General features: G+C 46.2%; 1 protein-coding gene across 1 annotated transcript in view; it reads right to left on the bottom strand.

Annotated features, from left to right (window-relative positions):
• The window catches only part of TOP2A (DNA topoisomerase II alpha), a 249,024-nt gene that overhangs the window by 102,170 nt on the left and 129,699 nt on the right, over positions 1 to 17,155 (bottom strand). Inside the window, exons 23-24 of the mRNA XM_029572748.1 lie at positions 13,014 to 13,214; positions 3,312 to 3,507 (exon numbers count right to left, since the gene is read on the bottom strand). Of these exons, the coding sequence (XP_029428608.1) occupies positions 3,312 to 3,507; positions 13,014 to 13,214 (397 nt within the window). The remainder of the gene's footprint in view (positions 1 to 3,311; positions 3,508 to 13,013; positions 13,215 to 17,155) is intronic.

Genomic DNA, 17,155 nt, shown 5'->3' with positions numbered 1-17,155 from the left:
CACCTTGGGTACCCTGAGCAGCTCCAGTGCATCCTCCGGTAGCGGATACAACTTATCCATAGCGCGGCTGACTTTCAAACCTAGATCCGGAGTGTCCCACTCCCGGAACAAGAGGTCAGTGACAGACATATGAAAGGGAAAAGAGCAAGCCGGACCTCTTAGACCTAATATCACGGGATCCACCGCTTCCATACGTGAATCCTCCTGCGGGACTTCAATTCCGAGCTCTTCCAGAATATTTGGGATAAGCGGACCCAATTCATCTCTCAAGAACAAGCGTAACACCTTGGGATAATCACCGTCCACTGCAGAAGCGCCTCCCTGCTTGGGCACCAGGGGCTGACCATCCTGGCCTGTGTCTATCCCCTGAAGGTCTTGCGGGGAAGGGTCTCCTCCTTCAGATAGATCCAACGAAGACGAATCATCCGGACCTGCCATGGATCTGAGAGGGCGCTTAGACTTAGTAAGCCCCCCCCACCAGCGGGGACTTGGGATGCCTCGGGAGGAGGGAACCTCAGAGACCTTGCCCCTCTTGTGTTTGGACGCTCTCTGTGCCTTGAACATCTTGTGAAAAAACTTCAAGTCCGAGGAGAACGACGAAGACCCATCTGAGGCCCCCTCAGGATCACCATCCGAAGTATCAGCCCGATCCTCCTGCGACCTGCCCCCACACTAAGCAGAACGGATCAGGCGGCTGCATCTGAGCTGTAAGCCTCCCAGACTCCGGGTGCTGCAAAGAACTGCTGCTGCCACGGGGATTCCCCTCAGTGGACCTCCCCAAGGTCCCTTCAACTCCCGAGACACAATCTGCACAGATGCCAGCTCTAGTGAGGCGGGTGCACGTGCTGCCGCACACTGCAACATGAGGCATACCCTTGGGCTAAATTTAGCTCCGATCAACTGAGGTAAGCACGCCAAAAATAGACTGGGTGGCAGGGGCCTTTGCGCGAGCCGAAACGCAGCGGCAAGGCAGGCAGTGAGGAGCTGGAGAGAACACTGGACCAGCCAACCAGAAAAAACATTTTTACTTCCCCCCCACCAGTGCTCCGAAGGCTGTGCTGAGCTGCCTGCCGCGGGTGAGTGAACCAGGCTCCCCGGTATCACCCGCCAGCTGTAGCAGTCCCCGGGTCTTCAACTCCCTGCTCTTTTGCCTCTGATACCAGGGGGGATGGTCCCACCAAGTCCTGCCAACCCCCTGGGAGGCTCAAAGGAACTTGCTGCGCCTTCTGCCGCTGTTTTCACAATCTCGAGTAAATTTCCTTTTTTTTTTTTTTTTTTTTAAAGAGCCAGAAACCTTCTAAGGTGCATCTACTGGCTTGGCCGGCTGGAGCTGGTGATCCTGATCCGCATCCGGTCCCTCACCAGGGGCTTGCGGAGGAGACTCGCCTTCATCCATCCCATCCGTATCTGAACTGTCCACCTGACAGGAAAAGGACCGGAGAGGGCGTTTGGCCTTGGGGGCTTCTATGCCACTGTGTGACTTGGTACACTTGTGGAGTGATGAGGCTCCTGTCCCAGCCCTCAGTGACGGCGGGACCTCACGGGGTACCACCTTAGTACCCTGGCTCTTTGCTGCTTTTCGTGCTTTGAAGGCTTTATGCAGCAACAAAACAATCTGAGGAGAACGAGGAAGACGACTCATCTGATTCCTTCCCCCGTTCCTCCTCTGAGGAAGAGATCTGCGCTGCCTGCAAGTCTCCCCCCCTTCCCAGGGGGGGCAGGACATGGCGAAAGACGTGGCGGAAAGCTCCCCTTCCCCAGGGTAGTCTTCTCCTACTCCCTGAACGTTCGCAGTAAGGCTTAAGTACATGCGCTGAGAAGAAAAGGGTCCTGAGGCTGCCGCAGCAATTCTGCCCTCCCAGGGTCCCTGCGTGCTCTAGAGCTGCTGCGATGTGATTTCGCCGGAATCGGCTTCCCCAAAGAGCCTTCCCCTCCAGACAAGCAACCAGTACAAACTCCAGCCTGCAGGCCGCACCATGCGGCACGATCCCCGAGCTAAATTAGGATCAGGGCCCGAAAAAAGAACCAGCGCGACCAAGACAAACCCCTGGAGCTCGCAGGAACTGAAAAGAATGGCAAAAACGGCATTGGAAGAAAAGAGGGCCGAAAGAGACCGCTAGGCCGGCTTAGAAATTAAATAATTCACCTCAGCATTGTTTTGTCCTGTGTGCAGATCTTCAGAGGGTGAGTGAACCAGGCTCCCCAGTATCACCCTCAGCCGCGGGCAGTTACAGGGCTCCCAAACCTCTGCTCCAGAGCCTCTGTTACCAAGAGGGATGGGTCCCACCAGGACCTAACAACCCCTTGGGAGGCTTAAAGAGATATCTTCTCTCTCTTTTTTTTTTTTTTTTTAAGATTCCCTAAGGAACGAATACCAGCAAAACTAAAAACCTAACACTAAACCCAGACTAAAGGTTTTGCACCTCCACCATCTGCTGGAGACAGAAAAATACTGACAGACTCTAGGTGGCACCTCAGGGGTATAGGACAGAGTCCGTTAAAACTTCTCTGTCTCCATCTGCTGGAGGGGAGGCAAAAACCAGGAGTCTGGACTGATCAGAGTACTACAGGGAAAGAGAAATACTGAGGAACAGCAGGTGGCACCAGGGAATATGAAGCAGTGTCAGTGAAGCTTTCTCTGTCTCCATCTGCTGGCGGGGATGCATAAACCTAGGACTCTGGACTGATCTGGGTACATACAGGGAAAGAGAAAAAAGTTACATGTCCCTGTCTTTGGCGGAAAATCTGAAGGAGAAGATCTCAGGCAAAGGGAACCAGGACCCCGGGCTTTCCATCCCCTGGATGCTGTGGGCTAGAGCCGAATAGGGACTGTCAACTTCCTGCTCACCTGGCTCAACCTGAGGGATGGCCCACGAAGATGCCCAACATCTCAGGGAGCTCCTCTTGTAATCTTTTAATTGAAAATCCCTTCTTTTTTTTTCCCCCCCCAGACTTCAGGATTGCACACCTCTACCATATGCTGGAGACAGAAATACTAAGTGGCAACAGGTGGCACTCTTGATTAAGTAGCAGTACCTGAAGTGTTTACTTCTCTACCTCATTCTGAAGGTAGGGATCCAAACCCACTTGTCTGGACTGATCTTGAGTTTGAATAGAAAAGAAGTATTACCCCCTTTGTGCACAGTTAGACACCACAAACCCTGGCTGGCTGACACACACACACACATGCCAAGAAGGGCTCAAGTCTAGAAAGTCACAGAGATGGGAGATAAAGGATTAATAGGTGCAGGTGCCAAGTGAACACTGCCGAGCTTCCCTTCAGTCATGACCACAAACTGTTTACCACCTACCAATAATAATTTTCCCCTCTATTTTCTCTAGGATAAAGCGAGCCTGGTTGTTCAGCTTGGTAGACTCTGCGGTCAGCATCCCAACCAGCCAATCCTTCCTCAGGCTGTAGTAACGGAGTCGAAGGTCAAAGAACTCCTTCAGGATGTCCTGTACACTCTCATACTTCTTCAGGCAGCCCATATGGTCAAAGAGTACCTGGATACAGGAAGCTACATGTTAAGACATGGCAAGGCAGCAGCGGGTTTAAAAAAGTTGTCATCACAGAACCTTTGCTGATCACTGGCATCTTGCAGCATCTGGCATTGCTTGGGATTGGGGGTGGGGGGTGTTTGAACAAATTAGGCAGCAACGGAGACAGGCCACTGCTGATCAATTTTTATGAACTGTCACATTTTCCTTGAATTCTGTGCCCTCCTATGATTCGGGGGGGGGGGGCGGCTTATATTGTGTGCCTCAACTCAAACCTGGAAACTTAGCTAGAAGACAAGGTCTTCAGTTTACCAAGAGATTGCACTCTTACTGGCTAATGAAAAATGCACATCTTATACCTCCACCCCCACCTTTTAAAAATCCATAAGCACAAGCATACACAAAACAAATGGGCAAGTTTGCTTACTGTAAACTGTGTTTTCCATAGACAGCAGGAAACTCCACATCCAGGGAGGAGGGTTTGAAGCATGGCTAATTCATCCTATCTTTGGAAAACACCGTTTAGGGTAAGCAAACTTGCTCTTTTACATAGATAAGCTGGCTGAATTAGCCCTGCTATTTGGGAGACCTCTAGCATGAGTAGAAAAGTACAATATGGAATAATGCATTAATTTAAATACTTGCTATATATTGATTTTTCTTTTCACTCCTTGGTGGACGTGGTTTTCTGAACTAACACACAAGCTAGAACTGCTTGACCGAGCATGTTGTCTGAAGATGTTGGGTGGTCTAGGCAGTAATGAGCTGTGACGATATCAACTGAAGATCAAGTTGCAGCTTTACATATTTCTTCCATTAGAACATTTTTTAGATGGGCAATAGAAGGTGCCTTTTTCCGGAGTTGGTGTACTGAAACTGAGGAGGATAGAGGAGTTTGTGATGAACTATGGCAGAACTGAATACAGTTTGAGATCCAGTTAGATAAAGTCCTTTTCGAAACTACAATCCTTAGTAAGCTGGGGTTGAAGGATAAAAATTGCGAAGATTTGCGAAAACTGAATTCTTTGCTTATAATATATACTCTTTTGCAGTCTAGAGAATGGAGTTGAGACTCCCTTTTGTTAGCATGGGGCTTAGGGAAAAATATTGGTAGCATAATGCTTTGTTTAATATGGAAAGTTGAAACTACTTTAGGTAGAAACTTTGGATGAGTTCTCAGAACTACTTTGTCATGAAAAAATAGGTAAGGAGAGTAGTGAACTAAAACTTAGAGTTCACTTACACTGCAAGCTGAGGTTATTGCAATCAGAAAAACTACTTTCCAAGTTAAATATTTTAAATGAGAAGATTGTATAGGCTCGAATGGAGGTTTCATTAATTGTGATAAGACTATATTTAGGTCCCAGGGAATCTGAGGTTTTCGAAAAGGAGGGTGGAGGTTGAGAAGACCTCTCATGAAATGAGTTATCAAAGGATGTGAGGCTATGGAAATAGTTTAGTTTTTCATAAGCTGCTATGGCATTTAAATGTATCTTCACTGACGAGGTGGTTAAGCCTGACTTGGAAAGATGAAGTCAATAGGTCAGTATCTGCATAGGAGTTGAAGAAAAGGGTGGCAATTTTTTGAGAGTGGTACCAGGTAATGTATAGTTTCCATTTGAAGGAGTAATTTCTCCTTGTTGATGGTTTCCTAGATGCTATGACATGTTGAATGTCCTCAGAGAGTGAAATCCTTTAAGATCTCGCATTCAACATCCTTGTCATCAGTGAAGGGAGGTTTGCAGGGGATGAAGAAGGGTTTCTCCTTCCTGTGTCAGGTTTGGATCTTGACCTAGATTCCAAGGATCCGTTTCGGAGTACTGTACTAGATAGGCGAATCAGGGTTGTCTGGGCCATGCAGGAACTGAGTATCATTCATGAACGATCGTGTATCAGTTTCTGAACTGTCCTTGATATGAGAGGAATTGCTGGAAATGCATAAAGACGACCTTGAGGCCATGACATCAGGAAAGCATCCTGTCTGTATCTGATAGGGCTGGGGTGGACTGAGCAAAACTGTGGAACTTTGTTTGTGTTCCGTTGTGAAGAGGTCTATATACTGTTTGGTTCAGCGACCATTTGTAAGGGTGAAAAATTCTGATATGATCTGCCAATGTATTGTCCCACACCTGGTAGATAGGTTGCTCTTAGTAATATTGAATTTTGGAGAGACCAGTTCCATATCCAGATCTGCTTCCCTGCAAAGGATCCAGGAACCTGACCCACCTTGTTTATGTAGAACATTGCTACTTGATTGTCCATGTTTATCATTATGGTTGGGAACCTTAGCAGATGTGTGAAAACTTTCAGTGCATATCTCATGGCTCTGAGCTCCAACAAATTGATTGGATATAACTTCGACTTGTGTCCTTGTCCGCTCCCCAACCCTGTGTTGAGGCATCTGTGGTTCCAGAAGAGGAGATCCCAATGCTAGATCGTTTGTATTTAGCCACCAGTTGATAGATATTTTCATCAACATGGCCATCAGGAACTGTATCCTCAGATTTCAATCCCCATTGGAGACGACGCATATGGAGTCGGGTAAGAGGTACTACATGAACTGCTGCTGCTAGGTGTCCCAGAAAAATCAGAATATGGTGGGCTGATGGATTTGTTGTGGTCAGTAGATTTGACGCAAGATATGGTAGGCGATCCACTCTTTCCTGTGGAAGGAATGCATAGGTTTGAACCGTGTCTATCTTTGCCCCTATGAATTCTATAATTTGAGTCAGTTTGAGTACTGATTTCTCGTAATTGTTCAGAAGCTCTAGGGACTCCAGACACGTGATTATTGTCTTCAGGTATTGAGACAAGGAGTTGCGATCGGGTGAAAATATTAGCCAATCATCCAGGTAAGGGAATATCCGAATTCCATGACACCACAAGTGGGCTACCGCCAGAGCCAGGCATTTGGTGAAGACTCTGGGATGAGAGGAAAGACCAAAGGGGAGAAGCTTGTATTGCTAGTGTTTGGAGTTCATCTGGAAGCAGAGGAATTGCCAGCAGGAGGAATGTATTTGGATGTGAATATATGTGTACTTGAGAGCTAGAGAACACATCCAATCGTTCTGTTGTATGAATGGGAAATCTAATTTAAGGGATGTCATCTTGAATTTCTCCTTCTGCAAGAACTTGTTTAGAGGCCTACGGTCTAGAATTAGAGTGTTTCGGAATGAGGAAGTATTGGAAATAAAATTCCGAATTGATCCTGTTTTCCGGGATTAATTGGATTGCTTGATGTTGTAGCAGTGTCTGTGGTTCTTGCTCTAATATGTGAGCAGTGGAAATATCAGTAAATCTGATGGTCAGATGGGGAAGTGGGGGTTTTGAGAGAAAATTGAGGTATCCCTCCTTCACAATTTGGAGCACCCATTGGTCTGAGGTGATCTTTTGCCATTCTGGAAGCTAATGCTGAATTCTGCCCCCAATCAGTAACTCCGGCTGAGGTATTTTCAAAAAGGTTGTGTAGATTTTTGTAGAGGTGTTTGAAAAGTTTTTTGTTTCTTCCTTTCCTTCTGGCAAGGTCTAGGCTGAGTTAATTGTGGTTGTGAATGAAGCAGCTAAGGTTGGTACTGTTGTGTTCTGTACGGGTTGTAAGTCTAGTATGGACATCTTTGATAATAAGTAGGCTTCCTTGGAAAGTAGCGTCTAGAAGATTGCAGGTCCACTGATCCTGAAAGAGATTGGACTGCTATGTTTTGATCTTTCAATTGAGTGACTGTTTCCTTAAATCTGTCTCCGAAAAGATTGTCTCCTACACGAGGGAGGTTTGCCAACTTTGAGAACATCTTCTCTAATGGAATTGGAACGCAGCCATGCCATGCGACGGGCTGCAATAGCTATTGCTGATGTTCTGGCTGATGTTTCAAAAGATTTGATTACCGCTCTGAGAAGATGTCTGAGATCTTCAACTACGTCATAGAAAGGTTGAGGTGTGATGGGCTGTCCTGTGTCTGAACGAAGATACAGTTTAAATAGTTGAAGTTGTTCATAGAGGTATTGTACCATGTAGAATTGATGTTGCTGATTGCGGGAAGTGAGCATTGCACTTTGAAAAGATTTTTTTTTAGCATAGTCATCTAGAATTCTCTGATCTCTTAGAGGAGTAGAGGCATGTAGTCTAGTCTTTTTAGCGCATTTCATCGCTGATTTTACTACGATTCACGCATGTGGTAGTTGAACTACTCCGTAAATGTTAGATTTTTGTAGCCTGAATTTTAGGCCCTGTTCCTAGATACTGGGGCTGTTGCTTGAGGGGACTCCAGAGTTTTGATAAATGGAGTCTAATAATTTATGTGATGGTAGCGCTAACGGTTCTGCTGGGACATCTAGAATTCCAAAAACAACTTCTCTGGGGGTCTGGTAATTTTTTTGATTTCAACTTTAAGAGTGCCCAATTTCTCAATGAAATGAGAATATGTAAGGTCTTCGGGAGGAGATGTATGGTCAGGTAGTTCCTCTGGGAGATCAGAGGGAATATCGGTGGAACTGTCAAGAAAGCGGTCTCCAGGAGAATCTTGTGGTGATGATAGAGATGAATGGTTCTTGTCTGTAGGTCCCTTTGGATTGGGGCAATGCAGAGAGACGGGATTAGTAGGGTGCGGCGACTCCTCTGGAGGATCAGGAAAATAAGGAAAAAATTGCAAATGCATGGATGAAAACAGATTTGTAATTATTGTAGATATCTGATTTATGGCTTCTTAGGAACGGAAAGTGGTAGTATCCCCCTGGTCTTTTTTGGTGGGGCGGGTGTGGTAGTTTCTTGCAATTTACACCTGCAAGAAGGATATCTGAAGATGGTTGAGGGGTCCAAGAGACAAGCTCCTTTCCAGGAGCTATGTTCTTGGTGTTCATTCTTCCTGTAAATGCGTCTATTTATCATGGTAACACGAGAATAGTCCCGAGTATTCAGATCGACTACTCAGACGAAATTGAGCTGAACGAGAGTGGCTTTTGTGGACACCCCTATGGAGGTTTTGATGGTCACGTGCCAACATGTGTTCATCCCGCACGTGAGGAGAGTCACCTTATGACAATTGCATTGGTGCTTCGGGGGGCTCCGCAACGAAGAGTCATGAATATGAGACTGCATTGATGAGTCGTATTTGTGTGGCTGTGACGCAATGTGCATAGAGGCAGGATGCTCTGATCTGTGTGAGTCGAACGACACAGTGGCATCGTGAGCTGGTTGCGTTGGGTTTTTTGCGATGTGTGAGTCTGGACCCCTTTTTTCCCCGGTTCTTATTTACCTTTGAGGAGTCTGATTTGGTCAGATGCTTTTTGGGCCTTGGCTCAGCAGAAGATGATCTCTTAGGTAGATTGTGAGCTCTCTTCTTAGATCCCAGGGAAGATTGAATTGAACGACACGGGGTAAAAGCGAATGAGCCTGAATCCAGTGGTCGAAGGCTGGCTATTTTGACGGCCCTTTGTTTCTGGGCTCTGGGAGACATGAGCCCACAATCCCGACATGACACTTGGTCATGCCTGGGGCCCAGACATATGTAACAGTAATTGTGATTATTAGTGACTGACATTATTTGTCTACACTGACAATATTTAAATCCATAAGAAAATGCCATACTGGGTCAGACCAAGGGTCCATCAAGCCCAGCATCCTGTTTCCAACAGTGGCCAATCCAGGCCATAAGAACCTGGCAAGTACCCAAAAACTAAGTCTATTCCATGTTACCATTGCTAATGGCAGTGGCTATTCTCTAACTCAGGGGTCAGGAACCTTTTTGGCTGAGAGAGCCATAAACGCCACATATTTTAAAATGTAATTCCATGAGAGCCATACAATATGTTTAAAACTAAATACAAGTAGATGTGTGCATTTTATGTAAGATCACACTTTTAAAGTACAATAAGTCTCTGAAAATATTACACCAGGCCTTAAGACACCAATACATCTCCTATTAGGAAAACGGACCAAGTCAGGCTGCTATAGAGTCCTACACAGAAACTACACGCCAGCAGAAAACCTCACCTGAATCACGTGCTGTCCCTCACCTAACATAAAATAAAAAGACCAAAACGCATAACTAGAAGCATGCAGAAAAAACTGAATTGGAAACTGCAACAAACCAGAGTCTCTGTATGCAGTGTAACAAAGGAAAAAAGAAACATCACCCAACCTTATAAAACAAATCAAGAAATATAAAATCATCAGCAGTAAAACTGTACTAACAAAAAGAACATATTTCGAAACAGCTGAGTGGAATATCCAATAATTAAAAACGCATATAAAACATTTCCAGATACCAACAAAATATTTCAAAATAGCAGACACAAAGACCCAGTAATGAAAAATAATAAGGATACAAAAATTTTTTTGCTCTGCATACCTGGGAATGTTTGATATCCAGGTGTCCTGAGATTGTTCTGAATTAGCAGGAGGCAGGGTGGTTTGCTTGGAACTTTCTCCTCTCTCAGTCACATACCAGTGCTCTCTCTCACACTGGCTCTCAATGACACACCTATACACACATGCTCTCAGTACTCACATATACACATGTTTTTTCTCTCTCACTTATATAGGCTCTTAATTACACATTTACACACATGCTGTCTATCTTTTCACGCTTACACACACACAGGCTTTCAATCACATAAATACATGCTGTCTTTTTCTCTCACACACGACTCATTCACATGCTTACAAACATGTCCTCTCTTTCTCTCATTTACACACAGGTTCTCAATCACATACTCACATGCTCCCTCACCTAAATCAGCTCTCAATCACACACAGACACACATGGTCTCTCTCTCTCATTTAAACACAGGCTGTCAATCACATAAATACATGCTGTCTTTTTCTCTCACACACAGACTCTCATTCACATGCTTACAAACATGCCCTCTCTCTCTCATTTACACACAGGCTCTCAATCACATACTCACATGCTCCCTCACCTAAATCAGCTCTCAATCACACACAGACACACATGATCTCTCTCTTACTTATACACACAGGCTCTTAATCATACATACACATGATTTCTCTCACACACAAAGGATCTCAATCATACACACATACTTTTTCACACAAACAGGTTTTCAATCACAAACTTACACATACAGGTTCCCAATGGTAAACTTACATTCATGCTCTCTCTCTCTTTCACAGGCAGGCTCTCAATCACAGACATACTCTCTTTCACATATACAGGCTCTCAATCATTCACATACATGCAATCTCTCACTCACACACACAGGATCTCAAACACACAGGCCCCCCCCCCCCCCCCCGCGGCCCGGAAGAGGAAGTGGAGAGTATCGGGTGCCTGCGCGGCAAGAAGAGGCTGTGTTTGCTCGCTCATTCACTCTCTCTCTCCCCCACCCCGGGAACTCGCGGCAGCAGCAGCCTCCTCCCAACGCTAACCTCCTTCATTTTCAGCCCTCACGGAGGCGGAGTCCCATCGGCCGCGGTTGAACCTCTTCATTTTCCTCCGAGCCGCGCTGCAGTCTTCTTTTCTTCGGGCCGATGCCGAGCGCACTAGCGTGGCCTCTTCTTGCCGCGCAGGCACCCGATACTCTCCACTTACTCTTCCGGGCCGCGGGGGGGGGGGGGGGGGGGGGGGGGGGGAGGAAGAAGAGAGCACGCCAGTGCCGCTGACTCCAGCTGTCCTGCCGCGTTCCGCCCGGGCTGACAGCATTTTAAGCCCGGGCGGAGGAGGACCGGGGAGCAGCTGGGTCAGCGGGAAAGAGTGGCGACTGTCTGCGAGCCAGATGCAGCCCTCAAAAGAGCCATATCTGGCTCGCGAGCCATGGGTTCCCGACCCCTGCTCTAACTGAACTTAATAGCAGGTAATGGACTTCTCCTCCAAGAACTTATCCAATCCTTTTTTAAACACAGCTATACTAACTGCACTAACCACATCCTCTGGCAACAAATTCCAGAGTTTAATTGTGCGTTGAGTAAAAAAACTTTCTCCGATTAGTTTTAAATGTGCCCCATGCTAACTTCATGGAGTGCCCCCTAGTCTTTCTACTATCCGAAAGAGTAAATAACCGATTCACATCTACCTGTTCTAGACCTCTCATGATTTTAAACACCTCTATCATATCCCCCCTCAGTCGTCTCTTCTCCAAGCTGAAAAGTCCTAACCTCTTTAGTCTTTCCTCGTAGGGAAGTTGTTCCATTCCCCTTATCATTTTGGTAGCCCTTCTGTACTTTCTCCATCACAATTATATATTTTTTGAGATGCGGCGACCAGAATTGTACACAGTATTTTTCTGGCACTGAAGTCAGGCTAACCGGTTTGTAGTTTCCCGGATCACCCCTGGAGTCCTTTTTAAATATTGGGGTTACATTTGCTATCCTCCAGTCTTCAGGTACAATGGATGATTTTAATGATAAAGTTACAAATTTTTACTAATAGGTCTGAAATTTCATTTTTTAGTTCCTTCAGAACTCTGGGGTGTATACCATCCGGTCCGGGTGATTTACTACTCTTCAGTTTGTCAATCAGGCCTACCACATCTTCTAGGTTCACCGTGATTTGATTCTAGACCTCTCATGATTTTAAACATCTCTATCATAAACCCCCTCAGCCGTCTCTTCTCCAAGCTGAAAAGTCTTAACCTCTTTAGTCTTTCCTCATAGGGGAGCTGTTCCATTCCCCTTATTTTGGTAGCCCTTCTCTGTACCTTCTCCATCGCAATTATATCTTTTTTGAGATGCGGCGACCAGAATTGTACACAGTATTCAAGGTGTAGTCTCAGCATGGAGCGATACAGAGGCATTATGATATTTTCCATTTTATTCACCATTCCCTTTCTAATAATTCCCAACATTCTGCTTGCTTTTTTGACTGCTGCAGCACACTGAACTGACGATTTCAATGTGTTATCCACTATGACGCCTAAATCTCTTTCTTGGGTTGTAGCAGCTAATATGGAACCCAACATTGTGTAATTATAGCATGGATTATTTTTCCCTATATGCATCACCTTGCACTTATCCACATTAAATTTCATCTGCCATTTGGATGCCCAATTTTCCAGTCTCACAAGGTCTTCCTGCAATTTATCACAATCTGCTTGTGATTTAACTACTCTGAACAATTTTGTGTCATCTGCAAATTTGATTATCTCACTCGTCGTATTTCTTTCCAGATCATTTATAAATATATTGAAAAGTAAGGGTCCCAATACAAATCCCTGAGGCACTCCAGATTTCCTCGCAGCCATAGGAGCACGTAAAAGTGATGTTGATTTGAAGTTTGGGGTTTTTTTCATTGGGGAAAAGAAGCAGAAGGCACGTCCGTGCTCGAGTGTGGAAGAAAAATAACTGCCATTGAGGAGTCGCAAGCTGTGCGCGGGAAGTGCTGCACATGTGCAGCACCAAAACACTCGAACCTTTGAAGACAGTGTCCGAACCAGTGTGCCATCCGATGTCACCTAAATAGTAGGGCTAATTCAGCCTGCTTATTGATGGAAAAACATTAGAACCTAAAAGAAAAACAAAACCAGCAAATGAGGTAAGTGACTTTGAAGGTTAAACACACCATGGAGTTACAGGTCAGGGAGGTCTGGAGTTTGAAGACTTTGTGCAGCCCCACAGCTTCAGCCTCTGCCAGCTTTTGCTCAGTCATGGTGACCAAGAAGCGGATGGTGGTGTCTGTGTGGTACTCCTTGTAGTCTGTGATGAGAGGAGGAGTCTTCTCGTTGCCATTCAGCATCGGCTCCAGTACCTGTTCTTTGTACACCTAGAGAGATAGAGGGAAAATTATATACCAAGCGCTAAAGGAAAATCGGTTATTAACTGCTAATTTTCGTTCCTGTAGTACCACAGATCAGTCCAGACTCCTGGGTTTTGCCTCCCCCTCCAGCAGAAGGAGTCAAGACGAGGTGCCACCTGCAGTCTCTCAGTATTAATATGTACCAAAGCCAGAAATATAAAGAATTAAGTAACTATGCCTATTCCCCTAAATGAGCAGAGGGAAGAGGATAAGCATAAAACAGGCAACAAAATGCTCTCACACCAAAAACCGTTTGGGATCAACAAAACATGGGCTTCTTCATAGACCAAACCACAAAAACAAACAGATCAAGCGGACTCTCCCAATACTCTTTGCTAATCAAGGGCAGGACTCTGGACTGATCTGTGGTACTACAGGGAAGAACCAATTTTCGTTTCCCTATACATACCCAGATCAGTCCAGACTCCTGGGATGTATCAAAGCTTCCCTAAGTAGGGTGGGACTGGGAGAGTCCTGCTCGCAACACACTTGTGCCAAAATTTCCAGCCCCTGGGTACTGGAGATTAAGCGATAATGTCTGGCAAAGGTGTGCAATGGCTTCCATGTAGCCGCTCTAGAGATCTCCTGAGGAGAGTAACTGACACTCTGCTCAAGAAGCTGCCTGAGAGCGAGTAGAATGCGCCCGGAGACCTTCTGGAATCGAGCAACCCTGACAAATATATGCGGAATTAATAATCTCTTTCAACCACCTTGCAATAGTTGCTTTGGATGCCTTATGCCCTTTCTTGGCACCTCTCCACAACACAAAAAGGTGATCTGACATGCGGAAATTATTTGTGACCTCCAAGTATCGCAGCAAGGCTTGTTTGACATCCAGATGATGCAATTTTAGTGTGCGCCACTGCCGGATCTAAGTTTGAGAAGGATGGGGGCTCCACCGACTGATTAACGAAAAAGGACACCACACCTTGGGTAAGAAAGAAGGCACAGTTCGCAAGGAAATCCCCTTGTCCGAGATTCTCAAAAAGGGCTCCCTGCAAGAAAGAGCTTGAAGTTCGGAAATTCTGCACGCTGAATAGATAGCCACCAAAAGACCACTTTCAAAGTGAGATCCTTTGTAGTCACTTACCGGAGAGGCTCGAAGGGGGACACACAGAGGCTCCGCAAGACACTTTAAGGTTCCAAGACTGGCATGGCTGTTGAACGGGAAGGCGCAGGTGTTTCATGCTTCGAAGAAAACGGACAATGTCTGGATGTGCCAAAAGTAATGCGCCATGAACCTTTCCCTGGAAGCAACCTAGTGCCGCCACCTGAACCTTAAGCAAATTAAAGGACAGCGCTTTTGCCAAACCATCTTGTAGAAGGCCAAAATATGGCGCATAGACACTCTTCTGGGGTCCACCGGCTGAAACACCAAGAATCAAGAACATGCCACACCCTCGCATAAGATAGAGAGGTGGAAGACTTTCTAGATTGTAAGAGCGTAGCAATGACTGGGTCTGAATAACCTTTTTCCTTCAGACGCTGCCTTTCAAAAGCCAAGCAGTTAGACAGAATCAATCTGCCTGATTGAAACAAACTGGTCCCTGATGAAGTAGGTTCGGCAGATGGGCGAGCTGAAGAGGACAGTCTACCGCTAGGTTGCTCAAGTCTGCAAACCATGGATGCTGCGGCCACTCCGGCACCACCAGAATCACTGGGCCCGAATGAATCTCTATTCTCCAGAGAATTTTGCCCACAAGGGAAGAAACAAAGCAGTTGCCCATCGACCAAGGCGCTTACTCCCTCTGCTCCTCTTTCTCTCTGCTGACTGAAGAAAACACGGAGCCTTGGCATTTCGTAAAGTCGCCATCAAGTCCAAGCATGTGGTCCCCCACCAATGACAAACTAGGGACATTGCCTCCTCCGACAGCTCCCGGCAACTTAGAAAATCCGCTTGCACATTGTCAGAGCATGTGCGAGGCTGCCAGACGCTCCAGATGCTGCTCTACCCACTCCACCAGAAGCCAAGCCTCCTGAGCCATGGAATGACTCTTGGTGCCTCCTTGGCAGTTGATATAGGCTACCGCTGTTACACTGTTTGACAAGATACTCATCGACTAGCCCCTTACCAAGGGGAGAAGTGCTAGCAGGGCCAGATGTACCGTCCTGGTCTCTAGCCAATTGATGGACCAGAAAGCCTCCTCCAGGGACCAACGGCCCTGTACCAGTTGATGCTGACATATCACTCCCCAGCCAAATAGACTGACATCGGTAGCAACGACTGTCCAGATTGGAACATCAATGTCCATACCGCGACTCAACTTGTTTCAGCGGAGCCACCATGAGAGAATGGATTGTACAGGCTCCGGTAGAGGGAGAGGTAGCTGATAACGTTCCGACATTGGGTCCCAGCAAGACAGTAAAGCTGATTGCAGAGGCCTCATGTGAGCAAAAGCCAATGACACCAACTCCAAGGTAGAAGCCATAGACCCGAGCACTTGTAAATAATCCCATACAGTGGGAACCCTTTTGGCTAATAACTCCCGAACCTGAGGCTGAAGCTCGGCAATGCGCTGCTCAGTAAGTAATCTCCCTGTCTTCGTGTCGAAAACCACCCCCAGGAATTCCAGAATCTAGGAAGGAACAAGATGACTCTTGGCTAAACTGAAGACCCACCCTAGCGAAAAGAGACGACCGAGAACCAAATCCACCGCCGTCCGGCAAAGGGATTCCGACTATACTTGAAACAACCTTGGCCACTATGTCCCTGAAGGTCTCAACAATGCACCAGAGGTAGAAAGGCGAGTAACACCAACCACACTGCTTTAGTCTCCAAATAAATGATAGACCATGAGGTTTCTTCCGAAGACCAAGTGCCCTGGGCTGCCTGCCACAGGCACACTGCACCCCACGAAGAGACTGGCATCGGTAGTAAGAATTACTCAATTCGGAACATCCTGATCAACACCACACTGTAGATTGGACGGCTGTAGCCACCAAGAGAGACTTCTGAGTCAGAGCATCGAGCGACACAGTCTGATGAAAGGCCTCCGATAATGGATTCCACTCCCCAACATAGTCCTCTGAAGAGGCCGCATGTGCAAAGACCCATGGTACTAACTCCACCATGGAAGCCATCGACCTCAGGACCTGCAAAAAATCCCAGGCTCGGGGGTACCCTCAACGCTAACAAGCGCCGAACTTGCACATTCTCTCCTCCGTGAGAAAGACCTTGCCCTGCCTCATATCGAACCGAGCACCTAGGTAGTCGAGAGTGAGACGGGGTCAGGTGACTCTTTGCCAGATTTACCACCCAGCCTAGAGATTCTAGATGAATCACCTTTTGCACAGCAGTGTGACACTTATCTAACGGCTTTACCCTGATAAGCCAATCGTTGCGATAAGGGTGTACCAGCAACCCCTCGCGCCCATGAGCTGCTGCCACAACCACCATAAATTTAGTGAACGTGCAGGGCACCGTGGCCAGTCCAAAAGGAAGAGCCTGAAACTGGAAATGCTGACCCAGCACCATAAATCTTAGGAAGCACTGGTGATCCCAACGAATGGGAATGTGCAGATATGCCTCCATCAAATCAAAAGAAGCCATAAACTCTCGGTTGCGCACCGCCGTAATCACCAACCATAAGGTCTCCATACAAAACCTTCAATACTACTAACATCCTACGTTCGAGTTTTTATCCAATTCCACCAGTTTAAATAGTTCTCTATTTCCACACAGTTACACCTACTGTTTACCTCTTATTTATTCTTTATTATTATTATTATTTATTGTTATATGCATTATGTTTACTGTTTGTTTCTATGCATCATGTTTACTGTTTATTGATTTCTGGTTATTAATCTTTGTTCTATGTACACCATATCCATGGTAATTAACAATCTGGTTATATGTAAACCGAAGCGATATGTACCAGTACATGATCTTCGGTATATAAAAGTCTTTA

Source organism: Rhinatrema bivittatum, chromosome 12, assembly GCF_901001135.1.
Source record: "Rhinatrema bivittatum chromosome 12, aRhiBiv1.1, whole genome shotgun sequence".
In the NCBI taxonomy this organism is placed as follows: Eukaryota; Metazoa; Chordata; class Amphibia; order Gymnophiona; family Rhinatrematidae; genus Rhinatrema; species Rhinatrema bivittatum.
The sequence above is the reverse complement of the archived record's forward strand: the minus strand, read 5'-3'. Positions and strand labels throughout refer to the sequence as shown.